At 40.2% G+C, this 25,181-nt stretch overlaps 1 protein-coding gene across 1 annotated transcript in view; it reads left to right on the top strand.

Moving 5' to 3' along the window:
* Positions 1-25,181, top strand: part of COG2 (component of oligomeric golgi complex 2) — a 47,045-nt gene that overhangs the window by 987 nt on the left and 20,877 nt on the right. The window contains exons 2-8 of the mRNA XM_045537295.1: positions 11,783-11,944; positions 12,896-12,961; positions 15,202-15,282; positions 16,841-16,944; positions 21,218-21,326; positions 21,878-22,057; positions 23,826-23,950. Coding sequence (XP_045393251.1) covers positions 11,783-11,944; positions 12,896-12,961; positions 15,202-15,282; positions 16,841-16,944; positions 21,218-21,326; positions 21,878-22,057; positions 23,826-23,950 — 827 coding nt within the window. The remainder of the gene's footprint in view (positions 1-11,782; positions 11,945-12,895; positions 12,962-15,201; positions 15,283-16,840; positions 16,945-21,217; positions 21,327-21,877; positions 22,058-23,825; positions 23,951-25,181) is intronic.

Genomic DNA, 25,181 nt, shown 5'->3' with positions numbered 1-25,181 from the left:
GAAAAATACATTTATATTTAATATCTTAAGGGATGGGATTTTTGACACCACTTAGTAGCTGGTTTCAGTGTTAAAAAGCTAAAACTTTTGGCTCATTAGTGGACACCTAAAATTTTAAACAAGTGAGTTTAAATCTCTTATTCTTCTGCCTTTTTTTGATGACTTTTCAAGTCATAATATGTTTTTTCTTTTTCTAGATTGATTAGCCTATCCCTTTTTGATACTTGCATTCAGATCACATCTCCAAAGCTCTGGTTTTGAACAAGTATTTATATCTGGATCCCTGCAGTGTGACCATATCATTTTTAATATGTGAGACTTATCTACACCCAAGGATAATGCACCTTGTTCTTGCACAGTGGTATTCCTGCTAAACCACTCTAATAAAAAGCAAACTTGAGTGAGATGTCCAAAAGAGTACACATAGTCAACTCACTGATCCAGAAACCCTTTGTTCCACCCCCTGGCTAAGAGATACCCTGAAACCAGGGTGGAAAGAAACAAGTAAGGATACGTGATGGGGAGAGGTGCACTGGAGGAAGGAAGGGCACACGTAGAAATCAGGGGTCTTGTTTTGAATTCAAGAATCTCAGAGTACAGAATAATCTTGTTCATCTCTCAATTTCTTCAGGCTTCCTTCAAGCCCAACACCAGCATCCTCTCTGACTCACTAGCCCCACCACCTTTCTCTGAGCTGACAGAATGCCTTTGCTAAATGCAGCTTCAGGAAGTAGAAAGCACAAAATGTTAGTTCTAAAATAGAGATAGGGAGAGAGCAAATTGAGGAAGTGACTGGAATGCCAGGAGTTTTATATTCTTTCATGGCTCTTATACCTCTGAATATGCCATACATTTTGTAGTGCTGGTAAATGACACCTTCATATGCAGAAGAAAATACGCAGAAGGGCTGTTCTGTATAAAATGTTGATTTTCTAGGTGGAACCTGAAAATCCAGGTTGTTTGCAATATGTACTTCCTTTAAAGAGACATTTTATAAGTTCTGTGGCAGAAAGGATGGGTGGAGTGCTTGCTGTCCAGCTTATATTTCTACATGTGTCTCATTCCACACAGGTTGTAATTGGAAAGGTTTTGTGCACGTGAGAAGGTTAAGATACCAGGTTTTCACTAAGAGAGTTGAGATTGCTTGAAATCTGGTTAGTTGGTGGGAAACTGTAGTTAGGTTGTCAAAGATGATGAGGGCATGATAGTGCAATGGTAGCATTTGTTCAGCGGGCATTGATTGATCACCTACTGTGTGCCAGCCAGCAATCTAGACATGAAGGTGCAACGATAAATAACATAAAGTTTTGGCTCTTGAGCATGGGGATAGGAAGAATGTGCAAGTTGAGAAACTGCACTTAATCCAAAGTGGATGGAGTATGGAAGAATAGCCAGGAATAAGACAGGAGAGGCAGATAGGGTGGGGTTGCAAGTTGTAATGGTCCTTGTGTACTATACTGAGGGGTTTGTGCTTAATGTAGTATTTATTGTGGAGTTAGAGTCAAGTTGAAAGTGGAAAATTACATGGTCATATCTGTTGCATTGGATAGGAGGCTACTTAAAAACTTATTTCAATGGTCTTTATGAGATCTGCAAAATATAGAGGAGGACACAGGTTTGTGAAAGATATAAGTGATCAAAAAGCAGGAGTAGCAGATAGAAGAATTACTGGTGCAGGGTTGGTGGTGGCATCATACTGTTTGCTTTGTCAGCTTAAAAACAGTGCGAACACCCTTAGAGAGAGTGGACAGCCAACTAATAGATGAAATGGGACATGAGATATTGGCAGTAGGAGAAAGAAGGTGGTATGCTAACAAGGATAAATTAGACCCACTTACCTAGGTGTGCTGTTGAAATCACATCCTTCCCTTCTATCTCGGTGTGTGACCTCAGCTCCTGTTTTACAGAAAAAATAGAGGCTATGAAGCGGGAGCTCCTTCATCTTGGTGGCAACACCCCATTCTAGCCTTTGCACCCATTTTTGCCATCCCCTTGCTGTTGGGTAGGGGGCTTTCCTTTCTCCTGGGGTCTGTCTCCCAGGCTTGGATCCCATGTCCCTTCACCTTCGCAGGACCCTGTTGTTCTCCGCCCCTCCGCACTCCTTCCCATTGGCTTTCCAACACACTCCTGTTTAGTCTGTTCCACTTGATCCTCCCACTAACAATTATTGCCCCGTTGCTCTCTTCCATCTCACAGCCACATGCTCCAGAGTTATCTGTACTTTCTCTCCTTTCACTCTTAAGCTCACTTCCTTCTGGTGCCATCATTCCACTAAACAGTTCTCACCGAAGTTAGCTAGATGTAAGTCAGTGCAGACTTTTCCTGTTTCCTTCCTTGACCACTTAGCTGGCCAGATGCTCTCTTCATTTGTTTTCTGAGACCCGTGCTTTCTAGTTTTCTTTTTACTTCTCTGGTCTCCTTGTCTCTTTTGTGTAATCATTCTCCTTATAGCCATTTAGTGGCTGAGTATGGCTGCAGTCACATGTCCTCTCCTTTCCACACACTGTACACTTTCCCTGGGTGACCCGCTCCTATAGGCCTATAGGTGACCACCTGTAGGCAGGCGACACAGATTCATGTCTCTGGCCCAAACGTCTCCTGATCTCCAGTCTCATGTACTCAGCTCCTTGACGTTCCTTAGATATCTCTGTGGCACTTCAAACTCAGCATGCTTAAAACTGAATTTGTGGGGGAAAAAAAAAACAAACCTGAGCCACCTCCCCTCAAACCCAGCTCCCTTCTAGTATTGCCTGTCTCAGTAAATGCTCCACCATCCATCTAGCTGTGAGTCAGAAAACCGGGCATCATCCTTGATAATGCCTCTCTCCTTCATCTTTCCAAAACCCAATCTGTTACCGAGCCCTGTGATTTTTACTTCCTAAATATCTCTTAGATTCATCTACTCACCCTTCCTCTGTTCCTATCTTCTAAGTTATCGTTATTTCTGGCCATTATCCTCTAATGGCTTCTTACCGGTCTCCTTGCGTCCGTTCTTGCCTTTTTCTAGTCCATGTTCTACATTGCAGGCAGGGTGCTCTTTTCAAAGTGCATATCTAACCTTGTATGTAACAGAAGGCTGGTCAGACTCTGCCTGGTCCTGAGAAAACATTTTCCAAAACATCTGAAGTATTCCAAAGCAGCTCAGTGCATAGATGGGTAGTTTCTGTGGATATGCAGTTTGTTTCTGTGCTGAGTCAAAAGTCTGCCGACATTGAACTTTTATTCATCAGTTCCTTTCTAAAAGCCCACCTCTTAGGGGCCTTGTTGACCCTCTGGGTTGGCACACGATACCTTTTTAGTGAAAGTAGAAATTGGGAGCCTCCTGGTCAGCATCTGCAGTGTTAATGAACTAGGAGGAGATAAACTACAGTAGTACCTCCTTATCCACGGTTTGTTTTGCTTTCTGAGGTTTCGGTTACCTGGGATCAGCCTAAGTTTGAAAACATTAAATTGAAAATTCCAGAAATAAACAATTCCTAAGTTTTAAATTTTATGCTGTTCTGAGTAACATGAGGAAATCTCGTGCCACTGCCCTCCTTCGTGCCTGGAATTGAATCCTCCCTTTGTCCAGTGTGTGCGTGTGTTACCCACCTGTTAGTCACTTCGTGGCTGGCTGTCATGAGAGTGAAAAAACGTAGTGTATACAGGGTTCAGTACTATATGTACTAGAAACATAATAGTATGACAGTTTCGTTTCTAGATGTGGGAACTTTGGGATGTGTGATGTCTGGAATATAATCAAGAACAGCCCAAAAGATGTCACATAGTCCATATGCTGAAGCTCTTGCATTTTACCAGTAGGGACAAGATTGAGGGCCATCTCTTACTTCAGAAGAAATTCTAACACCACTGGTGTGCTGGACCCTTGGCCTGTGATTAAAATGCAATAACTGTGACAGGAGGGAAGAGTGGGCTATTTGAGGCAGACTCAGTGACAGTGGTAAGAGACACTGCCCCTGCCCTGCTGACAGAAAAGGAAAAGAGAAAAATGACAAAAAGCAGATGCAAGTTCAGAGTTGCTGAGTGCCCTACACAACCCATTATTTTGCAGCAACTAAAATGCTTCCCTTACAGGTGGCTCACAGTTTTGACGCTAGTCTTACGAAAAGCTTGAATTCTCTTCAGCTGCAGTTTGAGACAGAAATAAATAATATATTTGAGACTGACTGCCACAGAAATCCTCATTACCCATATATGGAACTTGTGCTGCACTTCATTTTATAGAAAACTTGTCTCATGTGGAATACTTTTCGTGATGATATGAGATCATTACCATTGGACATACACCATTTATTCAGTTGGCCCTTGGTAAAAAGAGGTTCTGACTTTCAAAAAAAAAAAAAAAAGAAGCTTTTTGGGCTGTCCTTGCTTTTGATTTTCCAGTTCACTTCTTGCGATATTGTGAATTCTATCACTTGAATAAAATGTTGAACTCATGGCCCCTTGAGTTATTGGTTATTACTTGTGATATTTCTTTGTTCAAAATTAGATAACAAGTATGATGTAAATAGATCATTTTTGTTAATTAGTTGTATAGCATCTAACATCAAATTTCTTTGAACATTTAACTAAACAAATTAATCATAAACTGGGGCCTAGGCTTCCTCAGGTGATCCTAATGCAGAGTTGAGCATTTCATAACAACGTAATTCTGCTAACGAGCTCAAGAAATTAGGTTGAAAACGTATGCTCAAACACCACGTAGATTATCATTAGTGTTAAACTGGGGTAAAAAGGAGAGAGAAAGAGAAGAAATCAGCTGGAACAGAGCTCAAATATTTGTTAAATGAATTTGACAGGATATGGTTTTTCTTTGCCTTTCGTCAATATGTCAAACACAGGTATAGTATTGAACAGAGGAGTTAGAAAATTGATTAATCTATTCGAACATAAGGTCCTTAGAATTTAAGTGTTATTATTTCATAGAACTTTTAAGGTTATCTGTCCATAGATGCTGGGAAGCTCTTGAGCATGCATTTTGACTTTCTCAAGCTTGAATAATTTGGTAACCGAACAAAGGTTTAGAATGAGCTTTGGGAGACACAAGTTCCAGACCGACTGGGTCAAGTGCCAGTGGGGCCACACAGCTCTGGAGACAGGACCAGGCGTGAGGGCAGGGCCAGAGGGGAGTGCTCCAGGGATGCTTTTGCCCGCGTGCTTCTCTCTGAGGTAGGATGCTTTTCCCACAGTTTTCCCCATGGCTAGCTCCTTTCTGTCATGTGAATCTCAGCTCAGATCTCACCTTGTCAGAACCTTCCCTGGTCATCCAAGTGAAAGTACCTCCTGTCGTCACTCACTTTCAGTGTCCATTTTATTTTCTTTGTAGCACTTTTCACTATTCATCAATATCGTGTCTATTTGTTTTCATGTTTATTTTCTCATTTCTCCATTAGAATATATGCTCCTTGAGAACAAGGACCTTGTCTTTGCTTTTCATTCCTCTGTCCCGAGTTCTTTTAGCAGTGCCTGAGTCAACATAGTGAATATTTACATAAAGTTTATTGAGTATACAGGGCATTTACTCATCTCTGTCCTTTGGTCTTAAAGAATGGTTCAGAACACACAGACACACACGAGCTCATGCTGATTTTTAAACCCCAATGTAGTGCAGAGATTAGCACTTAATATTTTGTATTCACTTTCATCTCAGTACGATTGAACATGTTTTGAGGGCAGAGATCATATCCTTAGCTTGGTGTTCTCCCTTCGTAGAACCTTCCATCATCGTGAGTACAGAATGATGACACCAGGGAGATCTGGGTTCTGTCCTGGCTGCAGTAGCCAGTGAGTCTATAATTCCATATATTTGGCATTCAGCATGAGGCAGTTTGGAGAATTTTGATCTTCTGTTGATCTATGAAATTTTCTCAATGTTAAAGATACTAATATTTGGGTCTCAGGCAAACTTTAAATGATTAATCCCCCAGTTCTCTTGTATTAGTCGTTGTTTGCCATCACTGAGTGCAACAAGTTATGAAAGCACCTACACTTTTAAACTTTGGTTTTAAATTTGATTGGTCGCTGCTATTCTAGTTAACAGTTCTTAAATTGTCTGCAGCTGGTCTGTTTTGCTGACTTATTTTCCTGTATTCTAATGCCTCTTGTGATTTGTTGATCAACTTCTGGCTTTCCCGGGGATTTGTACAAACTGATTTTAAAATTTATTTAAAAAGGCAAAAGACACAGAATACCCAATACAACATTGAGGAAAAAAAGTAAATTCAGAGGACGGACACTATACAACCTCAAGACTGACCATGAAGGCTACGATAATTAAGACAGAGTGGTATTGGTGAAAAATTAGACACGTCAATGGAACAGAATAAAGGGTTCAAAATTAGATCTACACAAATATAGCCAGGTGATCTTTGACAAAGAACAAAGGCAATACAATGGAGAAAAGACAGTCTCAACAACAGTTCTGGAACAGGACATACCACATGTAAAAAAATGAATACAGATGTAGACCTGTCACAAAAATTAATTCAGAATGACTCATAGACCTAATGAAACTATAAAACTTCTGGAAGATAACATAGGGGAAAATCTCAGTGACCTTGGATCCTGCAACCTTTACTATAAGCGCTTATTAGTTCCAGGACTTTTTTTTTGTTGGTTCTTTGGGATTTTTTTCTACATCATCTGAGAGCAAAGAAAGTTTTATTTGTTCCTTCTCAATCAATATAGCTTTTATATCCTTTTATTTCATTTGTCTGGACTTCTAGTACGATGTTGAATAGGAGTGGTGGTTTCCCCCATCATAGGGGGAAAGCTTCTAGTTTCTCACTATTAATGTGATGTTAGCTATGGGGGTTTTGTAGATGTTCTTTGTCAAGTTGAGAAGTTCCCCTCTATTCCTAATTTTCTGAAGGTTTTTTTTCATGAATGGGTATGGATTTTGTCAAATGCTTCTTCTGCATCTATTAATATGATTATATTCTGCTGATGTAGATTACATTAATAAATTTTCTATTGTTGAAACAGCTTTACATATCTGGTAATTTGTGGAAATAAATCCCATATGGTTGTGGTGTGTGATTTTTTTTAATACATTGTTGGATTTCATTTGCTAGATTTTGTTGAGGATTTTTGCATCTATGTTCATGGGAAATATTGGTTTATAGTTTTCCTTTCTTATAATATGTTTCTTTGGTTTTGGTGTCAGGACATTACTGGCCTCATAGAATAAGTTAGGAAGTGTTCCCTCTGCTTCTGTTTTCTGGGGGGAGATTGTAGAATTATATAATTTCTTGTAATTGTTTAATTTCTTCCTTAAATCTTTGGTCAATTTCACTAGTGGCCATGGGATCAGTAGTGATGGCCTCTCTTTGACCTGATGTTAATGGCTTATTTTTTTTCTTGCTTTTCCTGGCTAGAGGATTATCAATTTTATTGATCTTTTCAAATTACCAGCTTTTGGTTTCATTGATGTTTCTCTGTTAATTTCCTAGTTTTGATTTCATTGATTTGTGCTCTGATTTTTATTTTTTATTTTTTCCTGCTGATTTAGATTTAATTTACTCTTTTTTTTCCTAGCTTTGTAAGGTAGAAGCTTAGGTTATTGATTTTAGATCTTCTTTTCTAATATTTGCTTTCAGTGCTGTATTTTCTCTTTAAGCACTGATGTTACTGCACCCCACAAATTTTGCTAAGTTGTATTTTTATTTTTACTTAGTTCAAAATATCTTCTCTTTTCTCTTGAGACCTTGTTTTGGTCTCATTTGTTATTTAGAAGTGTATTTAATCTCCAAGTACTCCGGGGGCGGGTGTTGTAGATATCTTTCTATTATTTATTTCTAGTTTAATCCCACTTGGTCTGAGAGCATTCTTTGTATGATTTTTATTTTTTTAAATGTAAAGTGTGTTTTACAGTCCAGAATGGGTTATGTCTTGGTGAATATTCCGTGTGAGCCTGAGAGGAAAGTGTATTCTGCTTCTGTTGGACGAAGTAGTTTATAGATTTTCATCATATTCGGTTGATTGATGGTGCTGTTGAGTTCAGCTGTATCCTTACCTATTTTCTGCCGGCTGCATCTGTCCATGTTTGATAGAGAGGAATGTTGGAACCTCTAACTATCATAATGGATTCATCTGTTTCTTGCATTTCTATCAGTTTCTGCCTCATGTATTTTGACTCTTTGTTGTTAGGCATGTACACATTAAGGATTGTTAGATCTTCTTGGAGAATTAATTAATTTGACTCCTTTATTGTGATGTAATGCTCCTCTTTAATAATTTTCCTTGCTCTGAAATCTGGTTTATCTGAAATTAATATTGCTACTCTGGCTTTTCAGTTACTGTTACCTTAGAATTTTTAATGCATCTGAATATTTAATTGGTAATATTTAAGTTTTTTCTTTTTTAAAAAATCGAGGTACATTCACATAACACATAAAATTCAGCATTTTAGAGTGTACATTTCACTCGTTTTTAGTGTATTTACTGTGTTGTGCAACCATCACCACTATCTGATTCCAGAATATTTCCATCATTCCAAAAAGAAACCTTGTACCTATTGGCAGTTAGTTCCAATTTTCCCCTCCCGCCATTCCCTGGCAACCCCTAATCTACTCTCTGTCTTTATGGATTTACCTACTCTGGACGTATTCATATAAATGGACTCATGCAATACCTCTATAGTTTCCTTCACTTAGTGTAATATTTTCATAGTTCGCCCATGTGGTAGCATGTTAACAGTGCTGTATTCCTTTTTATGGCTGAATAATATTCCATTATATAGATATACCACATTTTGTTTATCTCTTCATCAGTTGATGGGCATATGGGTTTTTTTCTATTTCTTGGCTGTTATAAGTCATGCTGCTATGAACATTCATGTACAAGTTTTCAACTCTTTCAGGTATACCTAGGAGTGGAATTGAGGTAATTCTATGTTTAACTTTTTGAGGAACTGCCAAACTGTTTTCCACAGTGGCTGTACCATTTTATGTTCTTACCAGCAGTGTATGAAGTGTCCAGTTCTCCACATCTTCACCAACACATATTTTCTGCTCCCCCTCCACCCTTTTTCTTTTTTTTTTTTTACCATAGCCATCCTAACGGGTGTGAGATGTTATCTCATTGTGATTTTGTTTTACATTTCCCTAATGACTAATGATGTTGAGCATCTTTTCATGTGTCTATTGGCCATTTGTGTATCATATTTCTTTGGAGAAATGTCTATTCAAATCCTTTGCCCAGGCTGGGCACGGTGGCTCATGCCTGTAATCCTAGCACTCTGGAAGGCTGAGTAGGAGGATCGCTTGAGGTCAGGAGTTTGAGACCAGCCTGAGCAAGAGCGAGACCCCGTCTCTACTGAAACTAGAAAAATTAACCAGGCGTGGTGGTGTGCACCTGCAGTCCCAGCTAGTTAGGAGGCTGAGGCAGGAGGATTGCCGGAGCCCAGGTAGTTTGAGGTTGCTGTGAGCTAGGCTGATGCTATGGCACTCTAGCCCAGGTGACAGAGTTTTCTTTCTGTCTCAAAAAAAAAAAAAAAAAAATCCTTTGCCTATCTTTAAGTTGGGTTATTTGTCTTTTTCTTGTTGAGTTTTAAGAGTTTCATGTATGTTAAGCCCTTGATTTGAAGATATTTGCTCCCATCTGTATGTTTTCCTTTTATTTTCTTAATACTGTCCTTTATGCGCTAAAGTTTTTAAGTTCAATTTATCTATTGTTTCTTTGATTGCTTATGCTTTTGGTGTCATAGCTAAGAAACCATTGCCCAAGGTCATGCAGATTTTCACCTTTGTTTTCCTTTTAAGAGTTTTATTGTTCTTATAGTTAAATCTTTGATCCATTTTGAGTTAAATTTTTTGTATACGGTGTGAAATTGGTGTCCAGATTCATTGTTTGCATATGGATATCAGTTTGTCCCCACACCATTTCTTTCCCCATTTGATGGTCTTGGCACCCTGGTCAAAAATCATTTGACCATAACTATATTGGTTTTAAGTTCTTTTTAAATGTTTACTAGATCTATAGTACAAAAATATTTATGGCAAATGAATAAGTGTGTGTTGTTATAAGCCATTGTGAGTTTGGGGTTGTTGTCACAGCAAAAGCTGCCTGATGTAGATGTCCTGAGTAACTTAGTTCTTATGCTATGTAACATATGTTTATCTGAGAACAAATATGTAATTGGCAAGTTGAATACTAGTATTACCTAACAGTTTTGTTCACCGGAGCTGGGGTATACAATTTAGAATGGCTTCCTGAAGTCCAGATCTGGACAGACCTTCAAAGAATATTTCACTGAGGTAGGTAAAGTGATCTTGCCTTAAGTCTTACAGCTGGTTAGGATCAAGGCCGGGATTATAAACCAAGTCCTGCTCCCATGTTTTTTCTGTGACATGCTATGTAAGTGTGAATAGAAGGAGTTATCTGTTTGCTTATCTTTGCTCTTAAGGAGCAAGATGTCCTGGCTGATTCTGGCCACAGATGAAGAAGTAGGTGGGTTTTCAGTAGGTGGCTGTGAAGTTATGGATCGGCGAGAAGTCTTCATATCTGACATCATCAGAGCAGGTATTTGGTTGGTTAACTAAAACCGTTCAACAAGTACTCTTGTACATTTCTTTTCCGTTGATGTGGTGCCAAGCTCTTTTCTCTGAAATATTGATATGCTCATTAAAGTTCTGTATTGTCCTCTTTGCATTCAGTTTGTTTCTTTCAGTTGAATGAGAACCTGAAGACATTTCCAAAGAATCTGGTTGTAGAATCCTTCTAGATTTGTGTTGTCCTCCTGCCCCCTGCCCTCCCAGGTTCATGGTTATCTCATTCATATCTAATTCAGCAAAAATTTTCTTAGCCATTTGCATGTGTCAGATATTTCCAAAGCATCTGCCTTAGTTTTCATAAAAAACAATTATCTTGTTTCCATTCATATTTCATTAGTTTATACAATGTTTAATAAAATTATGTAATTGTGATAGTAAGTTCAAGTGGCCTTAACAAGTTTAGTAATCATCATGTCTGATTCTTGGTGTCCAAACAGCTTGATTAGCAAGAGTAAGAGTCACAGGAGAAGTGAACAGTCATGTGCTAGCTACAAGCGTGTCAGCCTACCAGGGCCCTCGGAATGCTGTAAAGGGGAAGCAGAAAGCGTAGCTAATCCTCTGAGAGCAGTACTTGGAAGTTGTGTAAGCAAGCTTCTGAGCATCTGTTCAAATGGAATACTCAAAACCCATATAAAATGTTAACGTACATTTGTATGTATCATGGAAAGACATCCAAGGTGTATTATTGTATGGGGAAAAGCAGTTAACACAACAGCACGAGCATTAAGATTCAGTGTGTGTGTGTGTACACATGTAAAAAGTCTGGAAGGATGTGCCTCACAATGTTAAACAGAGAAAAAATATATTAATGGTGCTTATCTCTACAGTGTGAAAATTTGGGTGATTTTTTTACTCTCTTTTATATAATTCTTTGTTGCTTGAAATTTTTATATTGAATATTTATTCCTTAAAATTAAGGGGGGGGAAGCGATTTCTATTTTGAGAAAAGCCTAATTGAAATGTGTCATTTTGAAAAATAAATTCACTTGTAGAATTTAGACAACAGAAGAGAGTGTTCTGGGTTGGGGCCACTCTTCATGTTGCCTTTATAAAATGAAAAAGCACCTTTATGTTAGTTATCATGTATCATCAAAGGTACTTTCTTCCTGCAGCAATATAGCCTTGTAAATTATTAGAATGGGCTTTCTCTCTTATTCTTTCTCTCATTTTATTTTTATATGTAATATGATATCATTGCAATTTTTTTCTTTCCTGATTTTATTTTTCAGGAAGATTTCGATGTCGATCATTTTGTGTCTGACTGCAGGAAGCGGGTGCAGTTGGAAGAACTGAGAGATGACCTGGAACTCTATTATAAACTTCTTAAAACCGCCATGGTCGAACTCATCAACAAGGATTATGCAGATTTTGTCAACCTTTCAACAAACTTGGTAAACTTTAAGTCAATGATTCCTACATTTGCATACACACCATTTCTCTCTCACTCATATTTATTTTTAAAAGTGCTGAGTGTTTTTAAAAATCTTTTAGTTGACTTCCCCCCAGAAAATTGAAGAGATCGTTAAGCCTATTAATAAAAGAACCAACCTTTCTAGGTATACATTTTTGAATTTAGTTTTTACTCATTTAAGGCTGTTATAGCTTGGATATTTTTTGAATTTGATATTCTTGAAGGAACATTAACCAATATTGATCTCTAGGAGGTTTGGTTTTATAAAATTTAATAATTTGTCATGAACATATAAGTTGTTTATAAAAGTAGTTTAGAAGTGCTTGAGCTTTAATACTCCCAAACTTTGCTTTTTAGTGTTCTTGTTCATATTTTATTTTGCTTTTAAATATGTTTGTCCAAAGAAGTAAGAAAGTAGCCACCTCTATGGGAATGTTAAGAAGCATTTAAATTAATGAGCCGTATTTGCCTTTGGGAAACACACTAAGTTAAATGCTCCAGTAGGATTAGAAACCCAGAAAATTTTATTTTCATTCTATTTACTATGGATTTTTCTCAAGAGTTGTGATGTTTAGGAGAGAGATAATCCATCAGAATTTCACATTAGCTAGTTGACAATCATAAATTATAGACAGCTATTCACCTCCAGTTAAAATTTTTCAAATTCATTAAAAATTTTCATCCACAGGCAAATTGTGCATAAGGTTTTCATTTATAATGACTTCCCTCATTTTTATAGTTTTCATGTATTATCAATAGGTTTTTTTTTCATACTCTATCAACACTATGGCAAAATAACATTTATTTTGTTATTTAGCAATATTTGGTTGTGTATTTTTGTTATGCAGAAAGAATAACCTTAGTTCTGCTTTGATCATTAAGTAGATACTTGATTGTGATGTGTTTGTGCCAACGTGATTTTTGCCTTTAGGTTGGCATGGACAAAGCCCTCAACCAGCTTTCTGTGCCTTTGGGACAATTACGAGAAGAGGTTCTGGTGAGTTCCCCAAATAAATAATTTGCCATAAAGCATGATATGCTTGTTTGCCTCTTCCTTAGAAGAATTCCTTTAATCTGTTAGGCTGTTGTTTGTTTGTTTTTTGAATGGTTAGTAATTACCGTACTCACTGCCAAAAAAGTTGTAAATGCTTCTGTATTTTTTGCATGTGATGCCACAACCTAAAAGACATGTTTGATTTGAAGGTGACAGATTCTCAGAGTAGACAGCTTTAAAATGTGGAGGGAAGAGAAGACGACTATTTGAAAATTCAACTTGTTAGTGCCACCTCACTCATATGTAGGTAGTCACCAACTTAGGAATGGCTTATATTTTAAAAACTTGTAGTTTTACAAGTATTTTCCCAAATCATATTTTATGTGTAGTTAGGTTCCTAGACCAATCCTCAAAAGGTATTTAAGCCCTAATGTAACTGAAGTATAACATAAAATTAATGTAATGTCTAATAAGCATTGTATTTTAATGTTTCTCTGAGATAATGCCTGCTATGGGAATGGGACTCCCCGCCTCTAAGCCACTGGGGACAGGGATTCTATCTGGATAGCAATGGGGGAGGGAGTTTTGGCATCATTTCCAACGGAAAACTCTGCTACCCACCCTGTCCTCTCCCCACTGGCCCCACCCCCAGGTCTGTGTCAGGCTCTCTGAGCATTGATGAGCTGCCGTAAACTTGGTGCACTGCACCGTCATTACATGTGTAAGTCACCATTATGTCATGCGCAGCTCAAATGGCCTTACGTACCTAGCCCCTAAGACAGTGCTTGGCACATAGTAGGCTCACAGTAGATGACATAGTAAACATTCAGTGCATGTATAGTGCTGAAAAAAACGTAAAATAACAGAAATGTCAGTGCTTTGAAGTCCACAGAAGGAGTAGGCAAGAAATAACTTGTGAAAGAGAGAAGTCTTGAGCTGTGCCTAGAACTAGCAAATATTTTCGAATGTTTATATCTTATTTTGATTTTTTAAAAAACTTGTTAAAGTACTTTTCCTTGGAATGGAAGGGAAGCGGCTTTTGTGGTACGCTGTCGGATTTCACACTGGCCTCTGTATGGCCGGCATGGCCTCCCTGCCTTCTTTTTGGTGTCCCTCTTCCTTGTGAAGATGGGGTGTTTCCTGAGCCTCGGCCTTTAGCCTCCCACCCTCCTCTCTAAACCCTCCATCATGAGGCGGCTGCACTCTCCTGCCTCCTGCCGACTCTGTGGACAACTCACACCCACGGGCTCTGGTCTCACCTTGCCACCCGCCAGCATCGTGTCCCCTCCCTGCCCCACACCTGTCTTTACAGCTGCTTTTTGTCTACTGGGTTTATCCATAGACCTGCTCTGCCCCTTTTGACTTCCAACTCATGAAGCTACTCTGTGAGGTTCTGAGATCACTGTGGGGTGAGACTGTGTCTATCTTGGTCCTCGTGGTACCCTCACTGGCTTGCACAGCGGCTGACAGTTAATAGGTGTCTCATAACACTTGTTGAATGAATGAATTCATTCTCTGCAGAGTTTCTGTGATTTGTCCAGTTTATTCTATTGTTTCCATTACCTTCATTTTGGCCCTAATTTCTAACTGTCTCACACTTGGCTTAATTCATTAGCTTCTGGGCATGTTTCTCCACCTGTGACCTCTCCCTTTTCCTGGCCATTCTCTTCCTGACTTCTTCATTCCTAATTTTCCCAAAACAACATTTTCATCATATATATTAGTGCTTAAAACGTGTAGAATTAGATTCTAGTCTAAAGGCCTTATCTGGGCAAAGTTCTCCTAAATTGACCCCTTCCTGTGTATTGTACTTTTCTCTGAAATGGACCTGCAGTGCCCCTGCACGTGTGCTCCCCTGGCCCTGAGCATGTCGTGCCAGTTCTGTCTCCCGCCTTTCGTCTTGGGATGTCTTCTGTCCCGTTCCCTGTGCCACATGGCCCTGTACTTTGACTCAAGTTATCCTTTCTCTACCCTGATCACCTGCGATGCTCCTTGTATATGTATTAATTTCCTTTTGGCAGTTAATCCTGTGTGACCTTGGCTTTACATGTCATTTTGCCCCTAAACCGTGAGTACCCTACATAGCAATTGTATCTAGTATTTTGTAATTTTGTCAAGATCTGTATAATACTAGCCCACAGATATTAAGTCCTGTGGAATTGAAATAGATATGTACATTTCATAAAGTTACAAAGCAATTTCTGCAGTACAGTTTTGTGTTTTTTTTTTTTAATTCTTTAAAGAGTCTTAGATCATCTGTCAGTGAAGGAATTCGGGCAGTAGATGAACGAATGTCTAAACAAGAGGACATTAGGAAAAAAAAGGTATGCTCAAGTATTATAATATTAAAGCATTGACTCACTCTAGCACCTGGTAGTAGCAATCACTTTTAGACTTGCGGTCTGACTTCCTCCTCCTGATACCGTTGCAGAGAGGAGTGTCTGTCTTTCATATGCAGGGATCAGGAGCTCCGCAAGACTCCTGAGGGGCAGAGCCCAGGTCTTCTCACTCCTGGTCTGATTAAAGTCCTATGAACAAGAGGGATGGCGCGAAGTAATTAATTTTTTTTTTAAAAAGGCAAAGAAAATTGCATATTCTCCTTATGCTTTATTTATGGTAGCATGAACATTTTTAAAGAAATCATAGATTTCTTATGTGACGTGCCGGCTAACATCCCCTCCTCACGTCTACTCCCGCCTTCAGTCTTGTCTGTTTGAAATAAGAAGACAGAAACTTAGAGGTACCTGAGTGGTCACTAAATTAAAATTCCTCTTCAAGAGAAGAAACAGTAATAACCAACAGTGAAGCATTTTAAAGTTTTCTGAGCATATTATTTTTTCAACACCCCTGTAAAGGTGTTTTTATTCACATTTTAGAGGTTAGGGGGTAAGTGGGCTTTCTAAAGCAAGCTCTTTTAACATTCTATTGGAGGGTTGTAGTTTTAGAAAACGGAGTGTGCTGCTCCCCACCGTGGTGTTGCTGCTTTTGTTTCTCCCTTTATATACCTCTCTGTATGCACTGCCTTTACTTTGCAGGGGTCCTGCGTTTTCTGATTTTTTGTAATCATAATTATATAATGGCAGAATTGGAAGTAGAATTCAAGACTTCTAACTCTAGCCTGATGCTTTCCCCAGTGTTTTCTAGATTTCTTTACTACCACGCTTGTTTAAAATCTCAGGGAAAGAAGCCTCTGCCTAATTCTGCTTTAGGTCTCTTCTCAATTTTTGTCCCAAGATTCACGAATGTAGTGCGTTGCTAGAAAAGATTGCCAACTTCACGAGAGCAGAGGGTTTTTGCCTGTTTCATTCACTCATGTCCCTAATGTCTAGAAGAATGTCTTGGTTCATAAAAGATGCTTAATAACTATTTGTTAATGAGTGACTTTGTATTTTTTTGTTCTCTTGAGGGTGAGAGTTTTTAAAATGTTTCTCAAACGCTTTGATAATATTTGCCTTGTGTAATAAATGTCTTTAATGAATTGCCACTTAGGTATTTAGGTGTATGATGCACATATACCTAAATGGAAGGATAAATATGGCCAGAAACTAAAATCAAAACATGAAAAAATGTGCCAAAAGAAAGGTTGATTTAAGAAGGGAAATGAAAACAGGAATAAGAATGCAGAATATAAGAAAGCAAAAAAGTCTAGTTTTTTTAAAACTAGAAACCTGTGATAGAATATTGAAATATGCTTGTCTTAGAAAGCCAGAATTAAGGTTTGCATTCTTGGGAATTCAGTGTTATGTAGAAATATTCAAAATGTAGAATGCTGTAAGTAGTTTACGTTCGCTTTTGGCTTTGTGTTTTCCTGCACTTAGAATGACAAGATAATTAAGATTAAACATCATGATAACATTTTCCCCTTAATTTTTATTTTTATAGATGTGTGTGTTGAGGCTTATACAAGTTATTCGATCAGTTGAGAAAATTGAAAAAATCTTAAACTCTCAAAGTTCTAAAGAAGCATCTGCACTAGAAGCCAGCAGGTAAGTGCTTTTTTGTAAATAACACAGAAATTAATACTTCACACCCAGCTAAAATGTTTTTTGAGTTAGAGCTCATTTCTAACAAAAAAGAAACAAGTCAATGGCTTAGTGATTTTATTTTTATTTCAAAATATCATGGGGGTACAAATGTTTTTGGTTACGTGGGCCGCTTTTGTAATGCTTGAGTCACGGCTGTAAGTGTGGCCATCACCCAGAGAATATAACCAGGTCTGTGGCTTAGTGTTGTTCAGTGTAGCTCAAGAAAAGCAGAGAGCACGAAATGGTGAAGTTCATGGTTCATGGTGATATGAAGCCTTGACGGTTGCAGGCCACAGTGCCAACACACGCCTTTAAGGAAAGCAGACTTTCTGGGGCCGATTTTTGGTTTTGGAATTGCCTTACCCATGGATTAGCAAAATCCTTATTGATCTTCAAGATGTAGAATAGCATTCATCTTAGATTTTTTAAATTACAGTTGATGTATCTTGAAGTTCAACATACACTGACATTATATCATTAAGAAATAGCTCAGGACACATTTAGTTGAAATTTATACACAGCAAAGAAAAAGCTTATGACATAAGAAAAGGTGACCATTTGTTTTGTTATACTGTATTTTTCTTACTACCTTCCTACTCTGAATTTGAAATCAGCCAGATAATGAGTGACTCAGAAAGTGGGTTGAATGGATCCTATCACAGTAGTGGGAACCCCACTCCGGTGGAGAGAGCTCGTAGCAGCGGGGTAGCCCTGCGCCATGTCTTAGTGTTGCCGTCTGTACTGTGAGGCTGACGGTAACTCCACTTGCAGGGTTGTTTGACAACCCACTGAGCCGCGGCCAGCCGGTACCTGGCGTACAGTAGGCCCTTACACACGTCCCGTTTGGGTCTAGCCCTAGCGTCTCTGAAGTCACATTGATGGACGTAACATTGTTCCGTGAGTAATACAGGATCAGCTGCTGGAAAAGTGACCAAGACCAAATTGAATATACCCGTAGTTCAAAGTCCTCATCACACCGTGAAGGCGTGTGAGTTTCCCAGGGAGTCAGAGTTTTAGATTTGGAGGGACCATAGAGAGTACGTGCTCCGTAATCTCTCATGTTATAGTTTAATAGACAAGGCATCCAGAAGGGAAGTGATTCTCCTGTCCTGGGTCTCTACTTCCATTCCTGGTCGAGACGTATACGGAAGGGGTCAGTCCCTGCCATCTTTGTTCCTTCCGCTTTCTGTACTTGTGTTTCTGCCCCTTCCACGCCCCTTCATCTGCGCTTGTCACAGTCACCACTGCTGCCCGCCCTGCGTGGAGCCCGTCGGCGTCTCCTGCTCTCTCGCACCTGCAGCTTCCACAGCCCTGGCCTGTCCTTGCCCACTCAGCACCACGACGCCTTCCTCCCAGTTTCCTTTCCGTCTGTGCCCATTCCTACTCTGTTTCTCCAGTGGCCCCCACTGCCCGCTTGATGCCAGCTTCCCCAGGGCACTGTTCTCGGCGCTCTACTCTTAATCAGCACCTGGACAACCTCCTCCAGCCTCATGGTTTTCACTCCTTGAATGGTGCTCTCCGGACAAACCTCTAGTCCTCAGACCCACGTCCGTCTGACTGCTCGAGTCTGTTTCATGTTCTGTAGGCACCTCACACTGATCTTGTTGAAAACTGAACCCGTCATCTTCTTTCCTTCCCTACCTCTCTCCATGGGTAAAAAAAAGTCACTCTTCTCTTTCATTCCTTGTCTTAGGAAATGATACCTCCATTTCCTTTAGTAACCAGGCTAGAAATCTCAGGGTCATTTTCTCCTTGTCTTTCATTCATCTCCTCCTCCTGTTCACAGGGAAATCCTGTCGAGTGTGCCCCTGTATCATCTCAGACTGAGAGATGTCGTCTCCTCCCTTCTAGCTCTTCTTCCATTGCCCAATTCCGGGCAGTGGCCTCCCCACCGACCCCTCATCTTCTCTGGGACACGGACTCCACGCTGGCAGCTTGCTCTTCAGATATGTCTAATCTCATCTCACTCTTGCTTAAAGTCCTCCAGTGGTTTCTGAATGTTTTTAGGGTAAATGTTAAATTTGCAAACCACCCTTTGCCACTTCTCCTGTATTTCTCACTAAAGCTGTTAGAACTACCTGTGTTTCCCTAACTGCCATAAGCATTGCTAATTTCAGCTTTTGTAATTTAATGTGCGGCCATGCATCCGTACTGAGGCCCTTTCTTTCCCTTCCACTTCCCCTTCACCTGCCTAATTCTTGTTGTTCCTTCCAAATCCAGCTCAAGACTTGCTTAAAGTGTGGAGAAATAGTTGTTCAGGATACTGTGCTAAGTGAAAAAATGCAGGTTATAAAATAACATGGATTTGTTTTTGTAAAATTTATTTTCTATTACGTTGGATACTGTTGATCCTTTTTGCTTTCTTTAAACTGTGTCCCATTCAGTTCTATAACAGAATGTACAAACAAGACGCTACAAAGGTTACCTTTTATAAAACTCGATTATAGGACCACCTCCTCCAGGAAGTCTTCCCTACCTCTCTGATTTAGATGTTCCATATCTGTGCTTCCATCTAGGCCTCCTAGCCACCTACCAGAGAACTTACATGTAGTCAACTGTTGATTGACTTGGATGCTTTCCCCGTCAGTCTGTAAGGTCCCTGACATCAGGGGCCAGGTCTTACCTGGGTTGTACCCACAGTGTCCTAAGAAAAGGTACCAACATCACCTACTAGTGAGGAACAGGCTTCCGATTGATTACCCCAGTGATTTCTTTCTGTACATACCTTCCTTTGGAATGTTCCGTCTTTAATATAATAGACACTGCATTCTTCCTTGCTGTGATCACCTTCCAGGGGCTTTTCTTTACTTCATGTCAGCAAGTTCGAGCTGTACAGAAGGTAAAACTAGGGCGATATTAGTGAATACTAAATATATCATGCTCGTTAGGCCAAGAAGTGTTTGGATATAAATAACTAATTAACATGAGGTTATTGAGGAAGAAGGGAAATTTAGGACGGAATTAACTTTTTCGGTTGGCCACTTTGGGCAGTTTCTCTCCTCTCCCTCTGAACTAGATGCCATGGATACAGGGCTGGGTGACCACTGATGGTCTCAGTGCGGCGTTTTGTACGTCTTTGTGATATGGACGTTTTTCCTCCCTAACTGATCATCCTATATCATGAGATACAGGACGCCTCAGCAAACCCAGCAGGTGCTTCAAGGCCTTTATACTTTCTTTTGCCATTTTACTTTTTTTGAGTGGTGTTGACACTTTATAATGGGTTTTAGGGGGAAAAAGTATATTTATTGAACTTTGTGGCAGATACACAAATAATGTCCTCTCACTAGGACTCAGAGCATTCAGATTGCTCTTTCAGCTGTTTGATAAATGTAATTTTAAAAGCTATTTTGAGATATTTTATTGCTGCTGGAGGGCCAGTTTTATTTATTAAGGAGACAAAATTTGGTATTTTTAAAAGAGTGGAGGTATTTAGAAGGAGAATGAGGCAAGTAGAGAAATCGAAGAGGATCCCAGTATGAGATAGGATAGGATGAGAGAGAGAAGAGAGAGTAAAGATGCAAACAGGGCCAGGCGGGCGTGGTGGCTCACGCCTGTAATCCTAGCACTCTGGGAGGCCGAGGCGGGCAGATCGTTTGAGCTCAGGAGTTCGAGTCCAGCCTGAGCAAGAGTGAGACCCCGTCTCTACTAAAAATAGAAAGGAATTATATGGACAGCTAAAAATATGCATATAAAATTAGCCGGGCATGGTGGCACATGCCTGTAGTCCCAGCTACTCGGGAGGCTGAGGCAGAAGGATCGCTTGAGCTCAGGAGTTTGAGGTTGCTGTGAGCTAGGCTGACTCCACAGCACTCTAGCCCAGGCAACAGAGTGAGACTCTGTCTCAAAAAAAAATAAATAAATAAAAAGATGCAGACAGTTGGAATGGAATGCAGAATGGAATAGCTTGGAGAAAGTGGTGGAAACATACAGTTGCGCCCACACTGGCCTGGCCGGCCCTGTGGCTCAAGGCCAGGCAGCGTCAGTAGCCTGCACTTAACCGATTTCCCGTTGCGTCTAGAACACGCTGTGCATGTGGCTCATAGAGAACATGAACTGATGACATGAAAGGCACTTTAGCCTTTCACGTTGTGACAAGGTGGCCGTGGGAAATCACTGTGATGAAAGTGAAAGCATCGTGGGTATTAGAGCATCACATTGCTAATTGTATGCTGTATTCTCTTGTAAATGGAAACCTTAGGAATTAAATTTCTGTAATTGTGGTCTCTACTAGCCCACTTTTGACTGGACAAATTTTGGAGAGAATTGCTACAGAATTTAACCAGTTACAATTTCATGCTGTTCAGAGCAAAGGCATGCCTCTTTTGGACAAAGTAAGACCAGTAAGTGTTGTTTTGGATTTTCACAATTTGGTGTTTAAGAATTTGGTAAATAATTTTGGTTTAACCTAGTAATGCCCCTGATAGTAATTGTTGATCTGTAGGATTTTGAAGCTGGCCTTGAATTTTTTTTCAGTTCTTGTTTTTTGGGCCGTGCTTCCTAAGTGTCACACATTATAGATTTTGGGTAAAGACCTAGTCACATTTTCTAAATTATAAGAGTAAAATTAATTCTGAAACATATTTAATTTATCCAAAGGCCTTAATTGGGCTTTAAATCCATGATGGTTATCATAAACATTTACTCTGTAGCTTAAGAGGAAAGTAACTGTTTTCTCATTCTGTAATTTTGTCTAATTTCTTTGATGCAGCAGAGATTTACTCATAAAGAGATTGTGGGGCGGAGGAGGGATTCATTGTTACTCTTCAGGAAATGTTAGTATTTTAATTTTACATGTGTCTTCTATTGGTGTAAGAGACTTGCTATGTATATATTTGAATTTTTAGAAATTGTTCCAACCGGAGCTTTCTTCACTTTCCATCTTTTCCTGCAGCGTATCGCGGGCATCACAGGCATGTTGCAGCGATCGCTGGAAGGGCTCATGCTCGAAGGCCTGCAGACTTCCAGCGTGGACATAGTCCGACACTGCCTGCGGACGTACGCCACCATCGACAAGACGCGGGATGCGGAGGCTTTAGTTGGTCAAGTGCTGGTGAAACCATACGTAGGCGAGGTGTGTGCACGTCCTTCAGCAAACATTCACAGGGTACCTGCTCTGTCTTCAGCTCTTCACTGGGTGTGAAGGATGTAAGGAAATAGGACAGAGATCTTTCTGGAAAGATTCTCATAGTTACCGCAGTATCAGCTGTGAGAAAGGGTTGGTCCCTGTCGGTTATAATTGGATGGCAGGAATTAGGTATGCTCTGGTATGTTCTGGTGACACTGTGGCTCAGTATCATCTTAACTTAGCAGAGGTGAGAGTCTCACTGGGAAAAAGGTAGCATCAGAATGTTTTTAGGTCGATTTCATGGCATGTAAATCATACCTCAATAAAGTTGTTAAAAAATTTTTTTGAACCACTGGTCATGTGGGTGGAATAAAATAATTACGCAGTGACAACATGACAGCGAACAAGGAACATGCAGAGAGGGCTGTGAGCGTGGCAAGGTGTGCGAGGGGGAGGGCAGTGGCACACCCACAGGCTCCAGGGAATACATGACATTTGGCCCAAGTCTTGAAAAACACAGAGAAGTTTGCTAGGCCAGGAAGGAGAGAGGAGGAATATTCAAAGACGAAGGACTGTTACAGCAGATTAGCAGAGTAACACCTGAAATCCAGAACGTGGCTACCAGCGTCCTTCACCTTTCAGGATACAGCTAACACGTAGACAGTAACATGTGGTTAAGGTGTAGTGAAATGCAGGAAGTGAGTATGTTCTGCTCAAAGGATAGGTCGTGGACAGGTTGTGCCATATAAAGATGTTGGTACTCAATAGTTTTCTGACATACAAAAATAGCAGCTTCATCTGGTTCAAACTGATAGAAGTCGCAGAGCCTGTCCTCAGCATTTGGGGACTTTCTTCCAGGGCCCTGTCAGCATGAATATTCTTTCTGTCCAGTAGGTGCAAGAATTATACTTACCAGGACTTCAGGGTGAAGGTCTTTTATTTTTCAAAGGGGAAAATTGAAACCCAATAATAAAAATGAAATTTAGGGATTAATTTCAGTAATCTTATTGGCTTCGTTAGGATTACTAGAAATAATCCTTCAGTTCCCTCTGTATCCTAATAGGGGAAGGATATTACCCAGTATCCTTCACCTATTCCATAGCTGTGTATTCCACACCTGTCTCTATGGGGTGAAAAAAATATGTACATTATTTAGCAGTAAGTGAAAATATTTTAGTCACTAATTTATGCTTTTATTTTTCACTGAATTGAATCTGGTGTGCTAAATTAAAGAAGTATTTGAAGTTTCAGTGGCATGTTAAATAAACCATAGCCACAGTGTACTTTATTTAAACTTGTATACTTACCCTGTCAATTCATTCTCGACTCCCAACTTTATTAAAAAAAATAAAATAAAATAAAATAAAATATATTTTCTTCCCTCAAATCCTCCCTTAATCTGAATGATGGTAGAAGAAGAAGCCAAGATGAAGACAGTGAAGAGCTGTAGTGGGGAATTCTATGCTCTGCTTTAAGTCTTTTTAAAATAGGTATTGTTTGATTTTCGAACTCAAAGGGAAGCAGATTTGTGTGCGTTGTTTATCAGGTCAATCTTTGTCACTGAGGCCTATGTGTCCCCCATGCTCAGAACTGTCAGCCTAATCCTAGGAGCTGGTTTTGAAGGGGACCTATTATCTACCTCACTATTTAGCAAACATGTCAATGAGGGAGGAGGGTGTGAGGAAGCATATTTTTAAAGTTTTCTTTTTCCTCCAAAGTATATAGTTCATACTTCCCTTTTAATTTTTTTTTTAAATGATATTCCTTTTAATAGGTGATTGCAGAGCACTTTGGTGAGTCTCATCCCAGTGGCCTTCGGATCCTGTATGATAAACTCCTGGAGTTCGTCCCCCATCACTGCCGCCTGCTGCGGGAAGTTACGGGAGGAGCCATCTCAAGGTAGTTTAGACGACCTGCTTAGACGCTGCTTCCGTCTTAGTGAGCGCACTTGTTCACTGCTAGTGCACAGCTGATCACGACTCATAAGAACTGGATCTGTCACGCGCCCTGGTATTTCACTGTTCCCACCCCTGCTGCTGCAGGCGGGTTCCATCAGCCTCGTTTCATGGATGAGGAAACGGGTTTGAAGCGAAGACCAAGAACTGCATCTCTGAATCCAAAGCCTGTCCTTTTTTCTTCTCCGCATTGTCTTTTTCCGAAATCTAGTTTGAAATCAAAATTGCTCTTCTTTTGTGATGCTAATGTCTGATCTGTCTATAAATGTCAATTCGGTCTAATTTGATAAGTTTTATACTAATTGTGAAATCATTTTCAATTTTCCCTTTTATTCGGTTTTCATGACTTTGCAGTTCTCTTTCCTCAATACCCCATTGCTTTTCACCATTGCCATTTCCCAGCCCAGGCCTTGCCGTCTGCTGCCAGAGTGACAACATCTCCCCATCTGGCCTCCCTGCTTCCAGTCTCCCGCTCTCAGTCCAGCCCTCGGACCCATCACGTTTACCCCAAATTCTGGGTTTCACAGACTGCGCCTCCTTCCTAAATCTTTGGTAGCTTCTCAGCGCTCCCAGGGGATGATCCAGGCTCCTTGGCACAGGGTGTAAGGCCCTTCGTGCCCTGACCCAGGTGGCTCCACTGCGGAGCCCCCTCCTGTGGAGCTTGCCGTCTGCGCCCCGAGGTGCTCCGCGCACAGTGCCTGTTGTTTCTCCTCTTGCTGCCGCTGCCTTCCTGTGTCCTTTGCCTTCCTGTGGTACCGTCGCTCCCCACGACGCCCCAGCTCCGAGACCCATCCCTTATGCTAACAGTCAGCGTTCGTCATGTCCCCTGGGTCCTGGGCCGTGTTGCTTTTGCTCCTGTCGAGGACTGATTTCCACCTTTCAGCCTGGTCAGCCGCGGCACTGCCCACATATCCCCACCTCTTGACACAGGGTCCTGGAGACAGCAGCTGCCCAGCCAGTGCTTGCAAAATGCGAGAATTAAGCTACTTTTAGTGCTAGAAAGGCAAATAAGTTCCCTGTCTTTGTGGAAGCAATGTATTTGGTCTTGAATTTTTGATCTTTGCAAAAACCTAGAGTGATCAATACTGCTGCTTGACCTTTGAAGTACCCACTGTTTTCATTGTAGAGTATCAGATGAAGCCCAGTTTTGCCACTTTGTTTAGTTAATCATGAGG

The sequence above is a fragment of the Lemur catta genome, chromosome 25 (genome assembly GCF_020740605.2).
Source record: "Lemur catta isolate mLemCat1 chromosome 25, mLemCat1.pri, whole genome shotgun sequence".
Lineage (NCBI taxonomy): Eukaryota > Metazoa > Chordata > Mammalia > Primates > Lemuridae > Lemur > Lemur catta.
Note: the sequence above shows the minus strand (reverse complement) of the source record. Positions and strands in the feature narration are given on the sequence as shown.